The sequence below is a fragment of the Nestor notabilis genome, unplaced genomic scaffold, assembly GCF_000696875.1.
Source record: "Nestor notabilis isolate BGI_N333 unplaced genomic scaffold, ASM69687v1 scaffold8144, whole genome shotgun sequence".
Taxonomy (NCBI): domain Eukaryota; kingdom Metazoa; phylum Chordata; class Aves; order Psittaciformes; family Psittacidae; genus Nestor; species Nestor notabilis.
In genome coordinates this window covers 27,977-52,291 of record NW_009925116.1, presented here as the reverse complement: position 1 = coordinate 52,291, position 24,315 = coordinate 27,977, and the positions used below count along the sequence as shown (strand labels likewise).

The 24,315-nt window shown below is 40.7% G+C and overlaps 1 protein-coding gene across 1 annotated transcript in view; it reads right to left on the bottom strand.

Annotated features, from left to right (window-relative positions):
* Nucleotides 1-1,787: 1,787 nt before the first annotated feature.
* The window catches only part of LOC104404464 (ethanolaminephosphotransferase 1-like), a 35,107-nt gene continuing 12,579 nt past the window's right edge, over nt 1,788-24,315 (bottom strand). The window contains exons 5-9 of the mRNA XM_010012899.1: nt 18,474-18,582; nt 8,118-8,166; nt 5,854-6,034; nt 2,978-3,160; nt 1,788-1,853 (exon numbers count right to left, since the gene is read on the bottom strand). Of these exons, the coding sequence (XP_010011201.1) occupies nt 1,788-1,853; nt 2,978-3,160; nt 5,854-6,034; nt 8,118-8,166; nt 18,474-18,582 (588 nt within the window). The remainder of the gene's footprint in view (nt 1,854-2,977; nt 3,161-5,853; nt 6,035-8,117; nt 8,167-18,473; nt 18,583-24,315) is intronic.

Here is a 24,315-nt window from a genome sequence, read left to right as displayed (position 1 = left end):
CCCTCTCTTTGTTCCAGCCCTGGAGCTGGACCACAGTGGTGCTGCGTACAGGAGCCCCTCTTCCCTGCAGGGCTCTCTGGAATAGCTCCAACCAGCTTTAACAGGATGACCTGTGTCCTCTGCTTAACTCAAACTTTAAGCTGCTTGAACCATGATTGTAGTATGATGTTCGTTTAGGGGATGGGACCCTCAGCATGTTTGTTTAGTAGGTGGAAAGTGCGTATTTTCAAACCATAAGAAACTTTGCAAGTTGGTTTAAATTTTCTGCTTTGTGAAGAGGGGAAGCTGATGTGCTGGCTTGTCCCCTGGTACCTGCAGTAAGTGCTGACAGGGGAAATCAGCCCAACTGATGTTGTGGTAGATCAACTGCTCTAACAGGCAGTACGAACTTATACTGAAGCTGTTGATACGACAAGTCAGTGCTCAGCTGAAAATATTAATAAGAGCTACTGATGAGGGCACATTAATGGGGGAAAAAATAATAAGGCTAGTGATAAACCACAGAAATGGTCTAAGAACTGTAAAAGGTGAACTTAAGGCTCAGCAGCTCAACAACTATGCTTCTGCCCAGCTTCTGGCAAGCGAGATAGTTAGCTAGTTAATAAACATGCCAGTCCATCAATCACATCCCTCCAAGTAAGAAGTGTAATCTAGTGCTTACCTTGGGGAAAGTGGACAGATTGTTTCATTAGTGCTTCAAGGCCACAAAGTGTCCCTCTGGCTAGGGTAGCATATGAAAAGAGATGAAACTTAAATTCTTACTCCTTCCTTCAAGGCACACAGAAAACCTACATATATTATAGATGAAATGAGTGGTTTACATCTGCATGTAAACATGTAATGTTTCAAAAAAGCTTTCTTGTCTTCCCCCCCCCCAATCTAAAACCACAAGAATTTGTTTCAAACACACAGGCAAAGAATGATTTGCTTTGTATTTTGCGCTCATAGGTGATGTTTGACTAACTAGTTTTGCAGTGAAATACGAGAATCTTCAAAGGTTTGTTGGCCAGATTTACTCTCAGCTGGTTACCTTTGTAGGGTATATTGCTTGTAGCTACTGAAACACCAACAATGTGCTTGTTACTACCTAGAAAATGAGTATAAAGGCAGGTGCTGCTGCAAGGAGCCTGCACTTCTGACAGATGCAGGTCAGCTGAGATTCATCTTAATGCTGGGCAAAAAGAGCCCCACGCATTTTAAAAACACTTTACTGTTCCCATAGCTTTCTGAGCTCATTCTCTTTTCTTCACACGTTCATGCATGGTGAGGGAAAGCCTGAATGTGCATAAGCCCTTCAGGAGGTTGTATGGAAGAAATGAGTTGTGAGAAAATAAATATGGAAAATGAAGCAGGCACAGATGTCTGAGTAGGAAGGAGATCCACGGAGGGTTTGCATTGCCAGGGTCCCACTGGTGACTAGGCTAGGGAAAAACAGTGCTGCTTATAAACCATCAAGGATCCCACAGAACCTGTCATGGATTTATCCAGGACTTTGGACACAGTGGCAAGGAGGAGGAAGACAAAAGCTTCAGAGAGGATAGCAACATGACATTACTGGAGAGAACAAATATCAGCAGCAGAACAACTTGGTAAACACTTCTCTGCTGGACAGGAATCCTCCTCTGAGATGAAGAATCTTGCTGCTTAGCTCATTGTCGCAGTGGGTCAGATATCCGGACGTATCTATTCTTTGGTTATTTTGATCAGATTAATTCCAACTATGTATCATATCAGAAGAGTTGCAAATCTCCATGTCAAGTATTACAGTCTGATCATAGTGCAGGTGTTCACTCCTGGACACGTTTCTTCAGGGAAAAGATGTAAATGTTCAAGTGCTCACTCAGCTGCCTCCCCTAAAGAGGAATCACAGAGATTAGCAACCAGTTTTGATACGCTTCACAATTCGCCATCTGTCTTCTGGTCAGAGAGAGAACTCAACCACATTCCTAGCATACTTGGGGACTTTGAAGTACATAGGTATCAACAAAGAGCTGTGGTCTTTAATTTCTCTTGCAGCACACTTATGGGAAGTTAAATTGCTATGGACCAGATTCACAGATGACATAACCTGTGATGGAGCTGAGCCACACCAAGGATTTCCATTCTGGCCTCCACTGACTGGCCCATATTGATGCTGAGGCAAAGCCTACTGTGATGCTAATGTCTGCTGACAAAAGGCTTCTTTCAAAGAAAAATCCTTGCATCCCAGAGATGTACCTTAAATAAAAAAATGCTGAAGAACTCCCTGTGAAATGACATCTTTGTCATGCAACGTGTTTCATCTAAAAGCAACCCCCCTATTAAGACACTTCCCTAAGGATAATTTGGCAATAGTCTTTAAAGGAAGAGGGCATTAACTGAGAAAAAAGGAGTTTAAACAGCAATTCAGATGACAATAAATGACAAAACTGATATCTAGCAGACACAAAAATGCACTGCTAAGACTGAATGAACTGAAAAACATTCATGTCTCCAGCCTGAGAGATGCTAACAGAGGGCCAGTAAAAGATTAGTAACTGGGACAACTATTTCCCTTGCAGAGTCAAAGCAAATTTAACCTTATTTTATGAGTTCTATTTGTGTCACTTTGCATTTTACCTTCCTATTTTTTCAGTCAAATAACCTCAGGAAGAAGAAAAGGAAAAAAGAGGTGGGATCATTCATGCCACATGAGTCAACTGCTGCATAAAAACCAGCCCATAAATATTCTGACTGTGATGTGTTTAAAGCCAAAACCAGTCGGCTACATTGGAATAATTCAAGTCTCTGAAGTTTCTGCAGGTGTGAGAAGGTACTGCCTGCAGTAAAGCGACTTTTCATAAACTTTAGACTAAACAAAACAATACATGTTAAAAACAACCCAACCATAACTGAACATCCAGGCTCCTGCATCAGTGCCCCAGCTAGACAATGCAGAAACCATTCCCAGACCCCATCTTCCTCCGTTCCCCAGTACAGTTCTCCCACGACCACTCACCACACAGACCCCGTAGTGCACATGGGCAGCCGTGACCAGCACAGTGAACACAGAGAGCACAGCTTCTTCCATCCAGCCCAGCAGCCCGGAGATGGCTGCATAGACCACCAGTGCCAGCGGGAAAAGGAACCAGTGGAAAAGCTCCGGCTGGGTGCTGCTCATCTGGCAGATGATCACCTTGCACTGTTGGAGCAAAAAGAGCCAGGTGAGAAGCGCTGGGTGTAGGCAAAAGCATATCTGTTTTCTCTACAGCTTGCTTCTTTTGATGAGGGGAAAACAAAGCTCAGGTTCAAAATAGCGGGAAAAGGAACCAGTGGAAAAGCTCCGGCTGGGTGCTGCTCATCTGGCAGATGATCACCTTGCACTGTTGGAGCAAAAAGAGCCAGGTGAGAAGCGCTGGGTGTAGGCAAAAGCATATCTGTTTTCTCTACAGCTTGCTTTTGATGAGGGGAAAACAAAGCTCAAGTTCAAAATGGGACCTGTTTCTGGTGAGACAACTACTACAGATACACCTTTGTGCCTCATTGTCTGTGAGTCATCACAGAATCAGTAGAATCAGGTTGGTTTGGGTTGGAAGGGACCTTAGAGCTCATCTAGTTCCAACACCTCTGCCATGGGCAGGGACACCTTCCACTAGACCAGGTTGCTCCAAGCCCCGTCTAACCTGGCCTTGAACACTGCCAGGGATGGGGCAGCCACAGCTTCTCTGGGAAACCTGTGCCAGCGCCTCAGCACCCTCACAGGGAAGAATTTCTACCTAATGCCTAACCTAAATCTACTCTCTTTCAGTTTAAAGCCGTTCTCCCTTTTCCTGTCACTACATGCCTTGTAAAAACTCCCTCTAGCTTTCTTGTATGCCCTCTTCGGGTAGTAGAAGGCTGCTCTAAGGTATCCCCTGAGTCTTAAAGGACTTCATTACAAATAATTCAACATACACACTTCTTTCTGGAGAGAGTCTTTTGACACGCTTCGCTTTATAATCTGAAGCACATCTTTACAAAAAGAGAATTTGTTTGCCACCTCGTGCTTTCACACAGGCTCATGAAGTTGTGATCCCAAATCAAATGTGCCACCACTTAATCAGTGGGAGAGTGTATTGGTATTTCAGTTAGATGGTGTGACAGAAATATATTCTGATTGACTGTATAGAAGGCAGGGAAGGTAATATATGCCACTTTACAATCCTGTTTTTCTTTTCTAGCACTCCTTCATGCACTAAACCACCATTTTCTTGGCTCAGTCATGGCAGTGGACTCCCTGGAGATATAGCTGGGGGCCCAGAAAAAGGGATCCCATTCAGAAAGGCATTAAACAAATGAATGCCTGGTTTAACTGAAAGCAATTAGCTTAATTTTACTGAATTCTTGAAACATAGTAAGATGACCTCACTTGAAGTTCACGTTTTTAAAACCAGTTAAGCACATTTGGGTGTTTTACCTGGTTTAGACTTCTTAAGAAACGTGCCTCATGTACAAAATGCCCTTTACCAAAAAACCAAAAAGGTATTTAGACACATCTGAAATATTTTATCAATTTAAGTTTCACTTAAAATTTAAATGTGGTTAAAAATAGATTTTATGCTTTCTGAAAGCTGTAGAAGAGTGAAAAATAATTCATTCATTCCATGTGCAGTGCCTGAAATCCTGTGACAGCAGCAGTAGGGGTCTGACTACAGGGAAAAAAATACTGGCTTTACTATCTGTGCTGTGGAAGCTGAAGGATGCAAAGATAAACCATGAAAAACTGATTAACTTTCAATAATGCAAGAAGTAAGCATTGGTACCTAATGTAAATAGTTTTTCTTACAAAGCATTATCAGTATCATGATTTTTTTTATTAACACTGGTTTTATGAGTCCTTTGGGAATCATTCCAGGCGGTATCATAAATTGCTAAAGCTATCTATCTGCTATAATTTTTCTGGCTGAACTATTGCACCTGTCCAGAGGTTGGAATTCACGTTGTTTTAAACCATTATTACACCATGTTAAGTATAATACTCAATTTGACTGATTGCTTATTAATATTTGGAACAGTTCTCTTTTGGTGTATCACAGCACTGCAAAATGGGACTATACTCTGTGCTCCTCCCCAATTCATTACTCCCCCTGGTCCTGAAGCACTGACTCGCACACACAAGACCTGGATATTTCTGAGACTTGCCCCATAGGCAGCCCCACTGCCAGCTGTGGGGACTGGGAAAAGAAGTCCTCCTCCTACAGATAAGCACCTTTCCTTTTTTAGTTTAACCAAAAACGCTGGAAATATCCCATCTATCTACTCACTCCCAGGAGGCCATTGCCTTCCCTGACATTGTGTGGCTATAAGACCAGGTCTGAGACCAGGTGTTTAGCCCAGGGGATCTGCTGGGCAATTAAATATGTTGTCAAAGGCATGAAAAATTCAGTTACTGGCAGGTAGAGAAATATGGGCTGCAATTTGTGGTCTACAGAACAGATAATGGAAACCCAGTGTCAGACTATCATGGAGAAGAAAAGCATTGCTGTGCCTTACTCCGATACTGGACGAAACGTATAAGGAACCAGAGGAGGTGAAAGGACATACAGGCTTTTCATTTTTAAAATGCTATAAATCCCAACTAACACCCATACATTTTTAATGCTGAAAATTTCAACTAACACACATACATTTTTAATTCACGAGAGCCTCTAATACTGTGGTAGATGTTTCGGTAAAAGAAAAAAACTAGCCCTAAAGAATATGCATCGCACTTACTGTCTAATAAACTGCAGTCTGCTCAGAGGTAGAAGAGCTGCATGATTTTGCTGAGGCTTAGCTACAGTTTCTGTTTCTTTCTGTTTATTCACATAAAAGTAAAAAGCTATCTCTAAATACCACCACCACTAGCATACTTACAATAACGTTTGAGAAAGCAACCCCAACCATCCACAAAAACAATCTTGGTTGTTTTGCTAATATGTTGACTGGAGATAAAGCCACCCAGGCTGTAAGAAGCACGAACAGCAACAGAGGTGACACAAGAGGCAGGAGTCCTTCGTACAAAGAGTCATTCTTCAGTGTTTTCTTTAAATGTGCTCTGTAAATAAATACAATGATTTTATGGAGTAAGAAGATTCACCTATTCTGTTTCCATACAGTAACTAAACTCAGCCCAAGAATTCATCTTGTAACACAACTACCTGTGCAAAAGTAAGTGCTGCATACCCAGGTATTTTCAGGGAAATTGTAGGATACTCAAGTAACATTTATTTCTGGAGTAAAATTATACTGGTTTATTCACATAGCTTCTGGTCAGCTTCACCCACTCATCATTGCCTGGCAATGGACCACTAAGCTTACACAAAGTGAGCTGCAGTACGCTGTTGTAGTTGTCATCCAAATGTACAGCATGCAGGCTTGCTGTGAATTCAAAGCACATACATTTTTAGAGGATGAAACTTCTGACATGAGACACAAAGTTACTCCAGTAATATGCCCCATGTTTTCAGTGGCAACAGAGCCAAGCACATGGCTGGCACACGTTGCTGTTGTTTAGATCTTCAGGTGATGTTGCCAGACAATCCTGTGGTGTTGCCAAAGTGTAGCCTAAAGGGGAGGCTTTTTTTGCTGATCACAGTACAGGAAAATTAATGATTCATTGTGTTTTCTTGCATGTTTCAAGCTGTCTTCTAAAGGTAGTACTACTAAAGGTAGTAAATGACTAGGAAAAAGTTAACTCTAAGATCAATGGCTCTTTTGTGTATATTGCATCTTTTTCACTCAGGCAAAACTCATTGAGAGGTTATAAAAGGAGTAAGAGGTTTAATTTACTAAAGGTCACTACCATTAAACCATTTCTTCATTTTTTTTGTACTAGGAAATGTCCTGTTTAAAATCTCTGAACATTTGTATTTATAGAAACATCTAGACAAAAAGCCAATGAATATCTTCCTCATTCCAAAGAAGAATATTCTTCTGATAAAGTAACAATTGAGAACGGGCAGCAGGATGAGGAAACTGAGGAGATGATTGGAAAGCTCAAATCCCTCATCACCAAAGGCTTATGTGTGCATCCTTTAAGCAAACCTGACCGGATGTTTAAAATTACTGTCCTCTTCTGTTCAGAGGAAACATAAACCCACCGGAAGGCCTGGGAGAAACTATGTCGAATGATGACTTGAAAAGGAAAACATTAAGAAGTCCTGACATGAAAGAAAAGAAAGAAAATCCTGAATGTTCATCTGGTTAAATGCTGCTACTGCCAGAGACTGACATGCTCAAGGTGCTTCTCTCCTTCCCCCAGTCTTCCCCGAACCAGAGTCCCTTGCACCACTGGTCACCAGCCCCCTCATGCTGCTGCTCAGCCTTTCTGCCTGTCCTCAGCCTTTCCTGCCCCCCATCTCCTGGTTCTCCATTCTTCCTGCCCCAAACTTGGGCCATTCATGCTTTTATGAACCACACCGAGTGCTGCGACATGAAAAGGGCTGCGCAGGAGCAATGTATAATGTCTTATAGTCTCTTCAAAATTTAAATCTTAATATTGATTTCCACTAATTCCTGAAGACAGGCAGTGACAGTCCCTCCTCCAGGACACTTAGGACCTGAGAGACCTGATGTGACAGATGACTGAAATGAGCTAGCAAATACTAGTGGAATGCAGGCAGCATTATTAAAAGTAGGCCATCGGAGTATAAACTAGCCGTGTATAAAACTCCCAGGTGCAGCAAGCCAGCTCTGAGATGTAATCACAGCTTGCCACCTGTCTAGCTTGTATCTGACGGCAATTATCTGCAGCCTTCATACAGAGGAGAGTTTTACAGAAGGATCTGGAAGACAAGAAAGTAGTTTGTGGAGCGCAGGATGATCAGCTACAGGATTTCACCTAGCACAGACAGAAGTTAAAGTCACGTTTGACTGCAAATAACATGGACTGTTTGTAACTACAGAGCTTTCATCAGTGTGAGACTGCCTAGAGAATGGCAAGTGGAAGGAAAAGGAGTTACAACAGTCAGATTCAGAACATTGACCCAAAACCCCTTATACTACATTATCAGGACAGCATCTGGCTGAAAGAAGCTAGGCTGCTTCAAGCATTACATTTATTTCTCAACTGAAGAAACCATTAAATATACAGAATTAAATGGGAGGGGATAGAACTCATTTAATGTTAATTCACTTACCTGTAGATGTTGTATAATGTTTGTGGAAATGAAAGAAATAAACTGAAGCCTGGAAGAGAAAAAGATTGATATGTAATGACAGTTCTGCTACACTGATCACCTCAGAGCTTTCTCATATGGTAACAGAATTAGCGTGCTATGTTAACAGTGACTCGGTATTCCTGTACTCGTAACAGGATACAAACTGAGTTTGGAGGCTTTAGGCAATAACAAAACCTTCCTCATTCTTCCAAAAGTTAGCTGCTACAGATAGTTGCTGGTACAGATTTTCTTGAGTAACGAGCGGCATTTTTTAAATTCTGATGTAGTTCGTAGGTAGGATCAGTTATTTGTCATACAGGTTCCTCTGCTGGACCCAAGAAACATCATAGCCCCATTTTGCATAAGCTGCTCTCTGTTTATACAGGAAAAAAACCCCACCAAAAACCTTGCAATGGAATATATAAAGGCAATTAACCTCAAACAGAGCTGCCCACATTACTGGGGAAATAACAGGTTTATAGTTCAATATACTAAGGTTCAACTAATGATTTGCTTTGTTGATACAGCAGCTGAAATGAGTTAATTTCTGTGATACAGCCATCATTTGAATGAGTGAGGGGGTTTACTATATTTTTTTAAGAGCTGTGACCTTCCTGGAGCTCAGCTTTAACCCACAAAGGACAAGGAGTTTGCCTTTGCTAACACTGCGTCTATCTGTATTGCAGATGGTATTACCAATACACCTGCCAGCAGCCCTAGAGGTGCCTGAAGACCCAGCTGTACCCTGTCTGACAACCACATCCAAAATACACTGGTCCATCCAAGGGTCAAAGAAGTCCTCCAGCAAGAAGTGGAAGTTCCAAGGTTTAAACAAAAAAAGCCACAGTATCATAGAATCATAGAATGGTTTGGGTTGGAAAGGACCTTAAGATCATCTAGTTCCAACCCCCCTGCCATGAGCAGGGACACCACACACTAAACCACGTCGCCCAAGGCTCTGTCCAGCCTGGCCTTGAACACCGCCAGGGGTGGAGTCAGCCTAACTGGGTGAAAAGGTATATAAGACCCTTAATCTCTGTTTCCCTGCAGAGCTCTTAGGTTTGTGGGGTTTCCCCATTTTCTGTGTATCGAGGGCTTTTTCCTGTTCTCTTTGCTGCTTGAAGATTGCTCTAGGTAACATATATCTGCCCAGCTTTGATGTTAAAAGACACAAGGATTGTTTTGGTGCACTAAATTAGTACATAATTCCTATTATGTTATGGTCAAGAAAAGCACTCTGATGTTGTAAACCTTCTGGTTTTACCTGAAAAAAAAAATCTCATTTAAGAAACATAGTGTATTGCTTGTATAGAAAAGTAGCAAAATTAATGTCATTATTAGAAACAATTTTTGTAAATAAGGAAAAATAAGAATGAATAGAGGAAGGAACTGATTTCAGATGACAGTGTACTGGGGCTAACATGGCATAGCAGAGTCTTGAGAAATGTTGGTGTTTAACATTCATTCAGTCCTCATCAAAGACATACCCAAGTGTTTAGCATGCTCTGGCCACAGTGGCAACTCAAGAGAAGGAACACTAAAACAAAAAGCAAGAATAGTGGAGATGAGGATTGTTGGAAAACGGGAGCAGTAAAAAGGGATGCAAGAGATCATCTACTTCTCCATTTTTTTCTGGTTATCTTATAAAGAAAGAGGGAGAATCAAAGAATTGAGGGAAAAAAGAATATCCAGCCTGTGAATAGTTTCAGGTATTGCATTTTTACTTCCTGGCTTTGCTTTTTCGAACAAGTAAGATAAAGACCCCTAATGCTTTACCATAGCAGAAGCTCCTTATCCAACAGCTGAAGGACGTGCAATTGAAGGAACATCCCAAGAATTTTGCAACTATATTTCTAAAACTCCCAGGCTTAGTACCTTGAGAGTGATCTGTGGTTAGTGTGCACTCCGGTTAGCTATGTTTCCTATTAGGCAGGGAGGGCTAGTTCAATAAAATCTTGAGTTACGTACAGCAGTTCCAACATCTGCATCACATTAGAGCAGACATGAGACAAAACATTGACTCTTGAGGTTAAATCTAAATTTCCTGCTGCAATCCTGAAGTTTGATTTGTTGGGAGAAAAGCAACTGAGGGAAACAGAAATAGAGACTAGAACTAGAAATAGAATTCAAAGAGCAATGGCTGCCAACAATTTGTTATTTTTATGAAGTGCCATTTTAGTAAGAAATAACACACCGACCACAAACAATCCCCCAGTTAGCTAAAAGCCACTTTCCGAATGGGGCAGTTACACCAGTTACTCCTCTCTATCTTTATATGGCTTCGCTTTCAGCAGAGTGAGAGCTGAGGATGCAGAAGGGAAAGCAAAGGGTGTTCCCCTGTTTCTTATGGGATTTTCAAAATTCCATCATTTCCTACAACATGTTGCTTTCCCATCTTTTTTTAGCTAAGGAGGCCTGGCTTGGGGGCTGCTTTCGGTACTCATTAAGTCTGCCTTTTAATTGGCATTAAGAATCCCTTTGTGCCCAGGAGCAAAACTGCTGCTTCCGCATTGCTGCCATTCCCTGATGGTCTGGGGAACAAAAGGTGCAGCCTGGAAAGCAAAGCCACTGGTGTCTCTGCCAATGGTGGTGGAGCTTTTTTGTTTTTTAAAAACAGTCCTAAAAAACACATATTTTGTTTTAAAATCATTAAGAAATGAAGTTCAGTGCATTAAACATTTTTAACACATTACAGAAAATAGAACTTCTCAAGTGTTACTAGAACTACTACTCTCTTCCTGTATTTTTTAATTCCTCCTTTAATATTTTCCCATTTTCCAGATGATTTACAATCTGAGACCAAACTGTAAGAAGACAGGCCTATATTAAAGGCAGAAGTACTAAAGCACACATGGGTGGCGCAGATACAGGGAATTGTTGTGTCACACTACGCTGAAGGTATCAACCCAAATCCTCATATTCAGGTACAATTCTGGAGTCAGTCCTTTGTCTTGCACTATCTTGACTCCCTTTTCAGAGAAATAAGCAGTTGCAAACCTTATTAAACAAACATATAAAACAAAACAGACAAACAAAGAAACTAAGAACAGAATCCAAACCAAATGCATTCAGGAATTCAGGATTAGAGACATGTCAGAAATAAAGGCATTATCTCGTTTTCTAAATATATATATATATATATGCGTAAACACACAGATACATACACACACATACACAGACAACCATATATATACACACGTGTGTGTAAAAGGTAATTCCACAAATTTTAGTGACAACTTTAGATTGCATTTGGTAATTTCAAATTCAATTCTAAATGAGTGAGATGCTGTGTGATATTGCTGAGTGAATTAAAAAACCCAAAATGCTAGCTGTGATGGATACCACTGTGCAATTTGTTCCCTGTGTTAGTTCTAACTAACAGTAATGTATTTAAGTTTAATCGTATGAGAGCATCTTAAACCCTCATGTAACTAAGCTGAAAGACAGTCAGGTTGTTTCTGTGACACACTGCAATTACTTAGTGTGGCTGATGTATGTGAGTTAATTTAGGCATTTGTGCAAAACACAGACTTGCCCATTGTGGCGAAAGAGACAGTATGGCCAGAAATGAACTGCTGACACCACTGTCAGTTCTAGAAAATGCTATTTCAGTAATCAAGAGAACAACCCCACGCTGGCGTTCAGACAAAGGCAGAGAGCCTTCTGCAAGTACCCACCTTCCTGAATACACCAAACTTCACAGCCTGTAAACACCAGTACATAAAGAAGCAATTCCAAGAAGGTAGTTGGGACACCTAAGCCACTCTTTTTAAATAAATTATACTGCTTCCAAGAAAGGACAATGTTTACCCTAGCTGTTTATCTTTTCTGCACCTTTGCTATGAAAAATCACATTTGTTGTTAAGTTCCTGACAAGTGAACCACCCTTAGAAAAGTGTTGAGATATTATCTGTTAAGAATTAGCTCTTCCTGATAGTTAAAAGTTCAAAATGAGACAGCGCAACACAGACATGTAGTTCTAGGTGGACACCACAATGGAAACATGGGAATTTATTCAGGAAAGAATCCTTCCATCCCTGCTGTGCTCCCCACAAGAAAAATTGCCCAGAGCATTCCTCCCATTTAGGAGGCACTGAAGAGTTCTGCACAGACCTTCTCCAGGGCATATTGCAGAAGCTCAGCTCAGTAAAAATCAACTCTTAACTGTAGGCATTTGCAGTTGCATTTCAGCCTACAAATGAAATACCATAACCCTCCTCTTTCGTTCTTCAATTGCCCACACCTCCATGTGGCCTTCTTCAGTATACTGCTTCGTCTTCCTGTCTCTAGGTTAATCATTCATCATAGTCAATGCTTCTTTTAAAGAGAAGGGATGTTATCATTTATCTTTCTTAGCCAACAGACAAAAAACACGCCAAAATTTAGGTCTCAATATTAGCTTGGAAAAATCTTTGAATACTCTTCCCATGTTTTTAGTAATTTCTTCCACATTTAGAGCCACTAGACACATGAAAATGTCTTAGCACACTGAATGTTTAGCACACTGATCAGTGCCTGGAAGCAAGCTTCATCCAAAGGCAAACATTCAGAAGCAATTGTAACTTGAACAGTAGCTTTTCATGGAACAGTGTGATTTTTCTCAGGTATGTCTTGAGAAGACAACTCTTTTAATTGGCTGTGCAAATAGATAATTGCATATTGAGCTGTCCACTAAATATAAAATTATGCTTTATTATTATATAAAAGGGCAAACTTAGAACCACTTAGTAATTGAAAAAAAAAAGCTTAGAAAATGAGTATATAATTGTCAGACTTAATTGGGCCTGTAAAGCCTGAATATATTAAGCAATTGAAGGACATGAAAAATACACCCAAACAGATCTACACAGTATGAAATGATTTTACAGGGATTAAGAGCACAGTGTAAACATAAGCACTGTCTTCAGGCACAAAGCTAATGTATGTTTAGCATCTAGGATACTTCTTGAGTATAAAGTCTGTAAAGGGATGGATTTATCCTGCCTGTTGATGTTACAGCTTATTTTCAGTGTCTTAGGAAGTACTCACGGCATTTATCTCTCTTGAACTGAGCTGTAAGCTAACAATTAGCATTTGGAAGGATTTAGTACAGACTGAGAAATTAGTTTGTTTCTTTGATGTAGTGCTGTTCACGCAGCATGTACACATCATTCTCTTTTTCTGGGCACAGCAAGAACTGAGCACCAGAGAATCGCTGCCTTTATTTGAAAAGCCCAGGCTAGCTTCCAGAAGGACTCCACCAGGTGAGCCCCCTTGTCTGACTCTTCTGGGGCTCCCACTGCCCGTGACATGACTCCTCATAGCTAACACCACCAAGCGCATTCTCACTTGTCATTAGTATCCCGTGACACTGCCCTGCCTCCGGCCTTCAGTGCTCTGGTTTTCTGGGTTTATTGTTCTGACTGGTTCACATGAGTTACTCCAAACATGAACTCAACTGCTTTTTATGTATATCTCAAGTGACAGGTGAGTATTTCACACCCTTTACTTCAACGAAGTCTCATCCAATCTGTCACAACAATGCTTTAATAAATGTTAAATTGGTGACAGACACGTAGAAGCCAACTCACTTTAACCAGACTTTTCAAACAAGGCTAGTCAAATCCTGTCGGAGTGATAACATTTTGAAAACCTATCACTTAGCATTTAATCATTCAACTATCCATCAGTAAGGCAGAACCGTCAGCTGCTTTGCGATGGGAACTATAGGAAATCACTACAAAATGACTCCATCCATATGGGACAGAAACCATTCATAATTTGACCATGGCCTCCTAAACATTTTCTGACACTGATAAAAAGGCATGCTGCTGTATAACCACTCACTGCAGGACTTCTGTGTCCTACTTTGACATATAGGCTGTAGGACACCGTGTAAGGACAGGGCACTAGTTTAGATGGATTAACTGTGCTTTCCCACTATGAAAGAATTCAAATACTTGGCATGTTTCAGATCTTGTGGGTTGGTCTCATCATTAGTTTTTTGCTGCTTTTATGTTTTCATTTATGTGTTTACTCCTTGTTTTATATACTTCAATAGCCCAGAGAAGGAGTGAACCTCAAGGAACACACACTCTGCAAAAGTCAGCACAGAACTCAATCCAATATACATCACAGGAAAAAATTCTGAATGCTTTGGCCCCATCTCTAGAAGGAAGTTCAAGTTTCCGATCTCTGACAGATGTTAGTACTCCATTCACATTTCATGTTCAAACCTGTACTCTGAAAACTTGATGCCACAGGCTTCAGTAGCTAGGTCTGGGCACTGTTGACCAGATGGGGTGGACTCAAATGTGCCACTATGTCTGGATCACAGAACTCTCTGCCCCATGTGCCACACACTGATGAAGTACAACATATCCACTCCACACTTTACTGGTCCTTTATCCACAATGCTTATTCTTGTGGTTGCAATTAATACTAATGAGGAGCAGGAATCTTTCTGTGCATCCAGGAGTCATTTTTTCAACCTGGCTTCCTAAGGAATGAAGCTGACATTTTAACACTTTGCTTGTTTATGTGCATGCCACCATAAGCTTCTGAGCCCTCTGGTCAATTCTGAATAAATTTAATAAACTGAAAAAAATTTTCAGTAGATTGCATGGAAATGAACAGTCAAGTAGAGGAGACAAGACATAAATGTCTCTGCTGAGGAAAGGATTGCAGCCTGAATCAAATGTTATTAGACATTATAAAACCTATCTCACAGAAAGCAAGTATGAATGTCCCAAGAATGGGAAATGCTTCATTCAGAACATGCACCTATTAGAGTTCGTTTAAGTGCAATGTGAGACAGAAACCATCATCAATTAGTAATGCTGTTCCCTGAGCTACTGATGTTTACCTGTCAGTGAAAACCTTTTTATAGTCTATAGCACCACAGACTTTATGTGAGGAATTGACTGTTTTAGAATGCTTATTGTAAATATTTTATATTGCTCTCAACCTGATAGCACAGTGACAAGGAATGTTAGGCATTCGGGATACCCTGGGGGGGTGAAAATAAATGATAGCTCTCACCCCAGTGCTGCCCTTTGAAGGGACTCTAGTTAGCCAGATAATGCTATGGGACAACTGTGGTTAAATCCCAAGAGAGCTTTTGGAGTGTCATCCACAGGAGCCTTGCTGAGAGCAGAAGTAATTAGTTCCAGCTGAGCACACAGGCACATCACTTTAGAAAGGTCTGGCTGCTTTCACACTAGGAGAGAAAAGGCATTTCTGTCTAGCAGCCAGGACAGTGCACTCTGGAAACAGGAAAATGGCCTTCCTCCTTTGTTTGGGGACCAGCTAGGTGTGCGTTTTGGAGCTGCAGTATGGAATTGCACTCACTGCTTGTGCAAATTCCAGTAGGCAAGTGAAAAATTCCCATAAAATACTATGCAGAAGTTTCTCTGATTCACAGGAGAGTCCTCCAGGGTCTCTGTTCAGCAGCCCAAGACATGGCCTCCCTACAGGTGTTCACAGCATGCTAGAGAGTTTCCAGGGACATACGTAAAGCTCTCTCTTGGGAGGCTTTCTTCAAACATCTAATGTAAACACTGGTATTTCTGCACTTTTATGTATATCTTTGTGTGGTCTGGCACCTGATAAAAAGTCCATTATTTTCAGGGAGTGAGTGTCACCTGGTGATACCACAGCTCCTCAGAGGAGGTGCTTTTGCAGAGTTCATCCTTAGGTTATACGGGGGCTAGTCTTCCTGTTTGGTGGGGGCTTTTTTCCCCGGAAACCCCATGAAAGACATCTGAAAAACTCCACTCTTGTGCAACTCATTTGGATGCCTTTCCACTACAGAAGGTACTAGCTGAAGCCCAGCTGTTCTTGGAGAAGTGACGGCTTGGCAGCTGAACTCCTGTTGTGTGCAGAACAGTAAAAGCGTGAAATGAACGCCAAGTATTGATGGAGCAGCTATAGGTTCATTGTTAGAAGGACCACTAGTGACTACTAAATGCCATCAGATGGTTAAGGACAGCCAGTTATGGTTTAATGGCTCCTCTCAAGGTCCTGGGAAACTAACTTGTAAAAAGCATCAGGGGCCTACTACATCGCTTTGGTTTTTAACTAGCCACAGAGGCATTTAACTGAGCATGCCAGAGAGGGGGCTTCCTGATACAAATGGATCTGGCTGAGCAAGACACACTTGCTGCAGCCTCTTTAAGAGAGAGGGAATAATTTCATCTTCCTGTCTGCCTTAGCTGTTGGTGCAGGTTACATCAACACTTCTCCTGCAATCACAGTGGAGTCCTGCAATTTACTGCAAGCTTCTAAAAACTTTATATATCCATATTCACTGCATGCAGGTTATCCAATGATAACCACCTTAATCACTGTTGCTGAGCTGAGATTCAAACCTGTGCTTTCTGGATGAGCATGATCCTCAGTGGAAAGATTCTGCTTGTTTTTAATATCTAAATTTAGTGTCTGTTTTTTAAGGTATTTACTATGCACTGTGACAATTTTGTAACGTAGAGTCAAGCAAGATCATTTCTTGCATTACTTTAAACCCATATTTAGCTATAACTAAGCTGCAAGAGTGGCCCTGTTAATGGCATTGTGGAGAGAGTGTGAGAGTGTGTTTTAAAATAAATCTTTTGGCTCTTACTTATGCCTACTCTGCTTAGGACAATGCTGGAAGAAATACTCAATTCTCTGCTCACAGTTCCATTCATGCAAGTGTACCACATGAGACAGAAGCAGTACTTCTTTCTAATGCTAATGGAATAGTCCATCAAACCTTGCTTTGCAGCTGGTTTTGGTAGAATATGAAAAAGAATGCTCACTTCTGCAGATTTTATGACATTGACATGCTTCCCTACCACAAATCTTCCCAATACATTGAGCAGTTTGAATTAAACCTTCACCCATGGCTTCCCAAGCACAAGAGAAGCCATCAGTGTACTCACTGAACAGGCTGTCAATGTGCCTTAGTGACAGGAACAAAAGCAGCCATGCATGTAGCACAGAACAAGCGAGTTCAATGGAGCAGCCCGTGCTAGCACATCATGCCAACACAGGCCTAACCTGCCGCTTGTGGGCAAGCCAGCATCCATCCCTCGTGGACTTGTGGTGCTTCTTCAAGAGCACAAATCACTCCCTATCCCCCCGCCCTGCCAGCCACCAGAGGGCACCAGATTTCACCGCTGACAAGCTGAAATCGTTAACTACTGGAAAGGCAACCGTTGTTTTATTCCCCCCTTTCTTTCTTTTGCTCAGAGTGCCTAAAACAGGCCTGAGAAGAAAAAGACTATAAAATCTTGGTTACACGTGGTCAGTTTTGCTCTGGGTAAAGCACAAAGGACTGCAAAACCATGTCCTTTTACACTTGTACTCATTAGAAAGCACAGCTTGAATGCAGAGTCCATTCCGATCTGAGAATTCTAGGAAGCACTGCTGAGGCTGAAGGCAGTACCTGCTGAAGACCTCACCATGAGAAAGGGTGTTGAGAGCACATGTCAATGCAGTGGGTCCAAAAGTCTCCCCTGAAATGCTCAGATGGCTCCTAGTTAGTGTCAGCATTGGGTGGGCACCTATATATCCAAGTCCTCCATTTGGCTCAAGGACTGAAGAAGTTTCTTGGGATGTAAGTCTAAATTCTCTGTGTCAAACAGAGTTTTTTTGTTTCCTCTTCTCATCACTTGTATGTTTATATAAAAATCCCTCAAATTTATACGCCAATTTCTTCATCTTCCAAGCGACACACCAAAGCCATTTTGCACACACACGTTTTTAGCTAAGACTACCATGGGTTTAACTCATTAAAATTTAGCTGCCTCTGTTCTCAGTCTAGCTACAGCAGTCAAAAAATGGTCAATGCTTATTTCAAACTAAACAGACGGTATCAAATGATGAGCAAATAGACTATTGCTGTGTGTGCAAAATGCATCACTTGTGTTCTGAAAGTAATTCTAAAGAAGAGCTTACAATTCACCTGGTTCTTTTTCAGATTTACTGTTGTGCCTCATAAGACTATTTAATGATGTCTTTATTAACTCTATCTATAACATTTTGGAGCATAGTGTGCTTCAGGCCAAAACATTAAACTTATAATATATGTAAATATGAGTGACTTGTTCCAGATAAGGAACATTTTTTGTATTATTTATGTGTAACAGATAGTAATTCAGTGAGGAAAAATGATTACAAAATTATCTACTTTCGTAAAGTTTTCCAGGTTTAGTCTTTTAAGTCAGGCCTATTCATGTGGGATTTTTAGACTAGCCAACACTTACAAAAGGAAAAAAAGAAAAAGAAAAAGATGAAAAAAAGAAGAAAATATAAGAAATATCTTACCAAAATAATTAAAAAGCAATACAGTTTTGCATGGATTTGGACACTTACCTATAAGTAAGATTACTAATGCATCTGTAATGTAAAAACCAAAGAGAACAGGCTTGTGCCAGACTTCCACACCAGCAGAACCAGTGAGCAGATATGCTGCTATTAATACCTATAGAAAAAAAGATAATGTAGTTTTAATCATTTAACTCTAAAGGCACGGAATTTAGCTTATCATCTTAATATAAGATGCTATTTTCCTCTTGTCTCCACAATAAAGGACCTTATGCTGCCATTCCAAAACAATTACTTCTAAGCAGTGAAGCAGCTTTCAGTGTCACAAACAGAATTATCTAAAACATATGAAATGTGGGGAAAGCACATAACTTCCCTGCAATGTGTGCACCTGTTTGCATGTGGTAAATATCACTGACTTACCTTTCCAAAACACAAAACTCCTAAATCCCTTTTTAATGCCACGTACCCCCACTGTACATGCACTTTCTTGTATCTGCATACAGACTTCAGAATTAGTAATGTGGTTATTTTTGCAGTTCAGCCCCCTGAACTGATCATATCAGAATAAATGAGAGAGGAAAAAAACCTAAGCTCACCTGAAATAATAATAATTAATTGAAAGTGAATTAATAAAAAGAAGGGGAGTGAGCTGAAGTGAGTGACCTGATATTTAATTTGTTTGACAGATAACATCATTACAGGACACAAAAAGAAACACGCAGTCAAACATCATTAGGAGTGAAAGGACTCATACATGACTCCTGAGTCTCGCTGAAGTGCCACCAGTTTCAGCAGATGTAAATGAAGTTCTTACTCTCTTTTCAGAGTTATTTCTGTGACCCAGCTGAGGTCAGCAATCTTAATGCAGTCAAAACCCTACAGCTCCTATAGCAATACTTTTCACGTTGTATTACCTGTAGCGCCTCCTACAATTCATGGCACAAATTGGTGAAATCTTGCTAGTTTAGGTGTGTAACATTCAAATGCAGTAGTGATTGTGTTGCAGTGGTTCCCCAGCCCTTATGCCCTTAATCCCATGTCCTCAAGGGACCCTGTTCTACCTCGAAACCTGTTTCTTGGCTTAGTCCAGGCCACCCATTTTAATTTAAAGGTACGCTGAAAATCTCCTTCCTAGATAACCGGCTGTTTAAGATCACAGATTAGTAGCAAACACTGATGCTGCTTAAACTCCTTATTACATATAGATATTACTATATTTGACTTCACTTGTTTTTCTGTATCTAAATTCAAGATTCTTGCTCTATCAGTATGTATCTCTTCCAGAGTTTTGCTAGAATTGGCATTGCAGAGTTGGATGTTTGATTCATTTGTGCAAGAACAAGCAGCACAACAGATCTGCAACAGAGAAGCACTAGTATGAGAGTTACATCTTGGGCCGCTGAAGACAATGAGTCAAATTCTAGTCTAAATGAAGGACGTGTACAATGTGTTTTGCAACTGACTACAGCAGAACTACCATTTGGCTTTGTGAAGAAATTGCATTATGTTATGCATAAGACATGACGGATGGAATCCTGGCCCCATCAAAGTTGATGGCAAAGCTCCAACTGGCTCTGACGGAGCCTGAATTTACCCTCACACGTTGAATTCTGAACAGACTTTTTTGGCAAGTGGTAGAAGAGGAACTTCAGTATTATCCGTTATTATAGTCAGCACTTTTGGCAGTGCAGTCATGAGTATCCCTGTCAGATGTCAGCACACCTCTAGGAACAGGAACATTGATGCAACGGGCTCTCAGGGGAATCCCCTGCCCTGGGATTTGGTGATGCAGTATTTGCGGGTAAAGATTGCCTCTGATTTAACAGATGTAGTGTATGGAAAACACTTTGGCTTCAAATTTTTGGTGTGTTCTTTTTGAAGAAGTTGTAACTTTGACTTCAATAAGGGAGTCCCAAAGGCCTCCTTTAGAAAGCTGGAAAGATAAGAAAATGGCTGTGCCCCTTGATCTAAGCTATATTAGCAACTGAATAATGTTTTACTCATCTCTCTGGAGTAGGTCAGCTTTACTACTTTTCAGATATAAATGTAGTCTTTAGCAAGTAAAAGTAATTGCAACCTTTGGCAAAATGGTAAATCCAAATTAAATAACACAAGTAAGGACTATAGCAAGTTAGTGTCAGACGTATGCAATCTTGGATTCAACTGCAGCATCTGACCAGGGAAATTTTTGGCTTGCCAAAGCCTTATCTATGAGGAGTACTTATGCAGACAAAAATCTGTTAATCTGTAGGCCATTTGATATGGCTGAACAACAGGGTAGCTGGCTTCTGAGCAGTGGCTCCCTACCTTCTCACAACTGTGTAAACCACAGCAACATAATCACCTTTGTCCCTCTGTAAATTCAGAATACTTCTTTAATGTGGCACTGGGAAAACGCTATATAACTATAAGGCAATATAACTCCTCAAAATCTCCCAGCTTCTAATCTTTTAACTGTTCTCTAAAATATTTGATTTTTAAAAATCACCATCTATTTCATGTCTTTCCACTACTGAAGGTGTAAGTTTTGTAATCAAAATATTCTAGATTTTGTGTGTGCATAAATACATTTTTTTTTCTTCTTAATGATTTATCGTTTCTGTTTTACACACAGGTACATCGAGGATGCTCTATGATGTACCACATGGTAAAAACAACAAACATTTTCTCATCTTTTTGAAAAAATATTCTGACTGTGCTTTTGAATGTTTTATGATTCCACAAAAAAAAACCCAACCCAACCAAAAATACCACAACAGTTTAATTTTACTGTAATATTCAATTTCACTAGTGTATTCCAATAGTATTAATTGTTCCTATGTTGAAATATTTTCCATTAGCACAGGCTCAAACTGTCTGTGAAAATTAACATACGGCAGGAAGCTTGAAATGTTAATTTCTCTGGAAAGTTTTGTCTTTAGGTATTAGCTTTCTTCAGTTGGGCTTGTGATAGAATAAAAATGGTTGTTTTCACAAGATATATAAGAGAATTTCGCACAGAACATAGCAAAGCTTTCTTTTATAGCCTTCTCTTCATGACTTTTGGGAGTTTTAATAGGTGTTATTACTCTAAGGTGTATGAAAAGCATGCAGATGCTATGGTGTAAAAAGGCTCTTCTCCCTGCATCATCTTCTGACCCCAGAGGAGTCAGCACAAGGTAGCTACTTGTCCTGGAGGGAGGAAACAGCATAAGAGTTTTCAGTGCTGCAGACACCTCCTCCTTGATTGTGAATGTACAAACAAAACATCCCTCTGACCAAGCATCTCTCAGACACATTACAGCCATTTTTCAAGTTTACAAACCACGGCTTCCTATAAACAGCTGTCTGCTGTAATCAAAGCTAATTGGAGTGCCAATTACAGCCCAGCTACCGTAATTAGGTGACCAATTCTGATGAGCCATCAATTCGCAGAAAACTCGGATCTGCATAAATGCCACGGATTTGTCTATTTACAATGAGGTATCTTTTCATGAGGAACAGCAGCTCTTCTTACACCGCAGTTAATGCAGAGCCAGTGAATGTTTACGTACAGTGGAGCTGACTCAGCAGTGGTGTCCTGGGAGCTACATGCCAGTTACGCTTTCATTAATGTCAACAGTTACCTATTTGCACACTTATACTAATTACTGTATTTCCTGAGCTTTGTGGTAATAAAGTCCAAAGTTCCTGGCTACCATCAAATTCAAAAGCAGAAGCAGAGGACTAGACTACCTGAATGTCTGACATGCCAATGCAATAGCATCACATTGTTGGTGAAGTTATTCAAGACAGAGCAGAGAAGCGCATTTGTGCAGCAATCCAGCTAGGAATGCCACAGAGGAAACAGTGAACTAGACGCTGGGAATCAGTCTGAAAGCAGCCTGCGAGTGCTTCCACACTTTCTGCCTTTGAATGTGGCTGTGGGAATATCTGGCAGCTAAATGGCAGGGAAAAAAAAAACAGCAAGGGAAACTTTACCTTTCTTACTCATCATCAGCCATTTGCTTATGTCCTCAGCATCCTCACCTCCAAGTAGATGGAGTTGAAGAGCCACCTTTAATAGTGGACTCATCATACAAAATTTGCTGAATGACCGTATTGCCTCACCCATTACAAACCAAGGGCAAGGCAATTTTTGTAGAGGAATTCAGATCTTTTACTAGACTAGTTATTACAGATTAAAAAAAACAAACCTTCTGGTGTGCATGAGATGTAGTTTTGACTAATGGAAAAAATACTACCTTGATCTACAAGTCCTGCCTTGTCTTTGTTCACAGGCAACCACAAATACAAAAGCTGATTTTCACAGGTGGGAAAACTGACATACCGACATTTCAGTAGCACTGTCTTCCACCACTGCTGATGATCGTGCTACACAGGATCCAAAAAATCCTTATAGTTATATCCTTATCATTTTGACTGTAGGCAAATCATCACAGAAGTTACTAGAAACTAAGCATGTGGGACAGCAATACAGTATCAGAGGGGGACAGGAAATAGCACTTGTTAGCACCTTGCATCCAAGCTAATCAAAGCAGTTTGCAAACTATCTGAAATCCAGCCTCACCACAAATCTGTCAGGCAAGGAAATGTTACTACCATTATTTCCCAGATGGGAAAGCAGTGACAGAGGCATAGGTTACAAAAAGGCACTGACGAGAGCTAACAGTACTGCTCTGCTAGTTGATACTCACTCCCATATTTAACCACAAATACAGTTTGGGTGCTGCAGCAATCTAAAAGAGCTTTCTAAACATTCACGTGTGTATCTACAGCGATCATCTGAGCAACAAGTGGAACTGGTTTGAACACAGCTATTCCTCTCCTGCTGGAAGAACTTCACTAAGAAGCCTTACACAGACATGGCTGAATCTTGCACACCAGCTGGCTGCCTAATGTCTTAATCCTGAGCCAACTTCTTCTCCCAGGACCTATTTTGTAGGGGACAAAACAGATGCACCACAGCTGGACCACCATCTCCGAGTTGTTCTCAAACCACTGGATTCTGATTATGTTTACAGCAGTACATCTGCAGCCATTAATTCAAATACTCTATTTTCATTAAAACATATATTTGAATATTTGTCAAACTTCTTTTCAATTACATATATTTGGCTGTACCTTTCATCTCATGCCTGTGACAGGAAGCTCAGAAGACTGGTACTGTGCTTTTCAGGCTGCAAGAGCCTGGCTAACTAAGAAATACATAGGCCAGCCCAGAAATCCTGGCGCTGGGCCCTCGGCAGTGCACCATGCTTGTTACTGCTGCTGCTCATTTGTGCAATGAAGCCACCACTCACCATGGTGCCCTGGGCATGTTTCTGAAGAGGTCCACCTGAAGGTAGGACTGTAAGCCAGTCAAGAACTCAGGTGGGGACTCGCTGTGGGCTGATACGTGATTCACACCAATGAACACCATTCCCGGAGTGGAAACCTCTAATGGTATGACTTACTTTTTTTCCAAGGCTGCTTCCATCACTGCATTTGATGGAATGTGCTAGAACTGATAAGGTCTAGTGTTGTGCATAATTACTGTTAATAAATACTACTTGACCTAATTCACATCGTGCCTCAGAACCCAGTCTTGGTGGGAAAATTGCTTATGGCTTCAGATAGCACAATAATTTTTGTTAATACCACAAATCAAATGTAGTTAAATGACATTCGCATGAGCATATCTGACTGCCAGGCTTGCTGCAAGCCTTTTTTTTCCTGAAAGGCAATGAATCTCTGATGCTGACAATTTGCTTTAGAGCATCCCTTTGTTGCAAATGCAGGAAATATTTCTGAATTACTTTTAGGGTTATGCTATTTCACATTCAAAATCTTGGCCAAATATATTTGCCTTGAGCTCTATTTTTATAGTTCTGTAGTATTATGAAAACACTAACACAGTTAAAAAAAA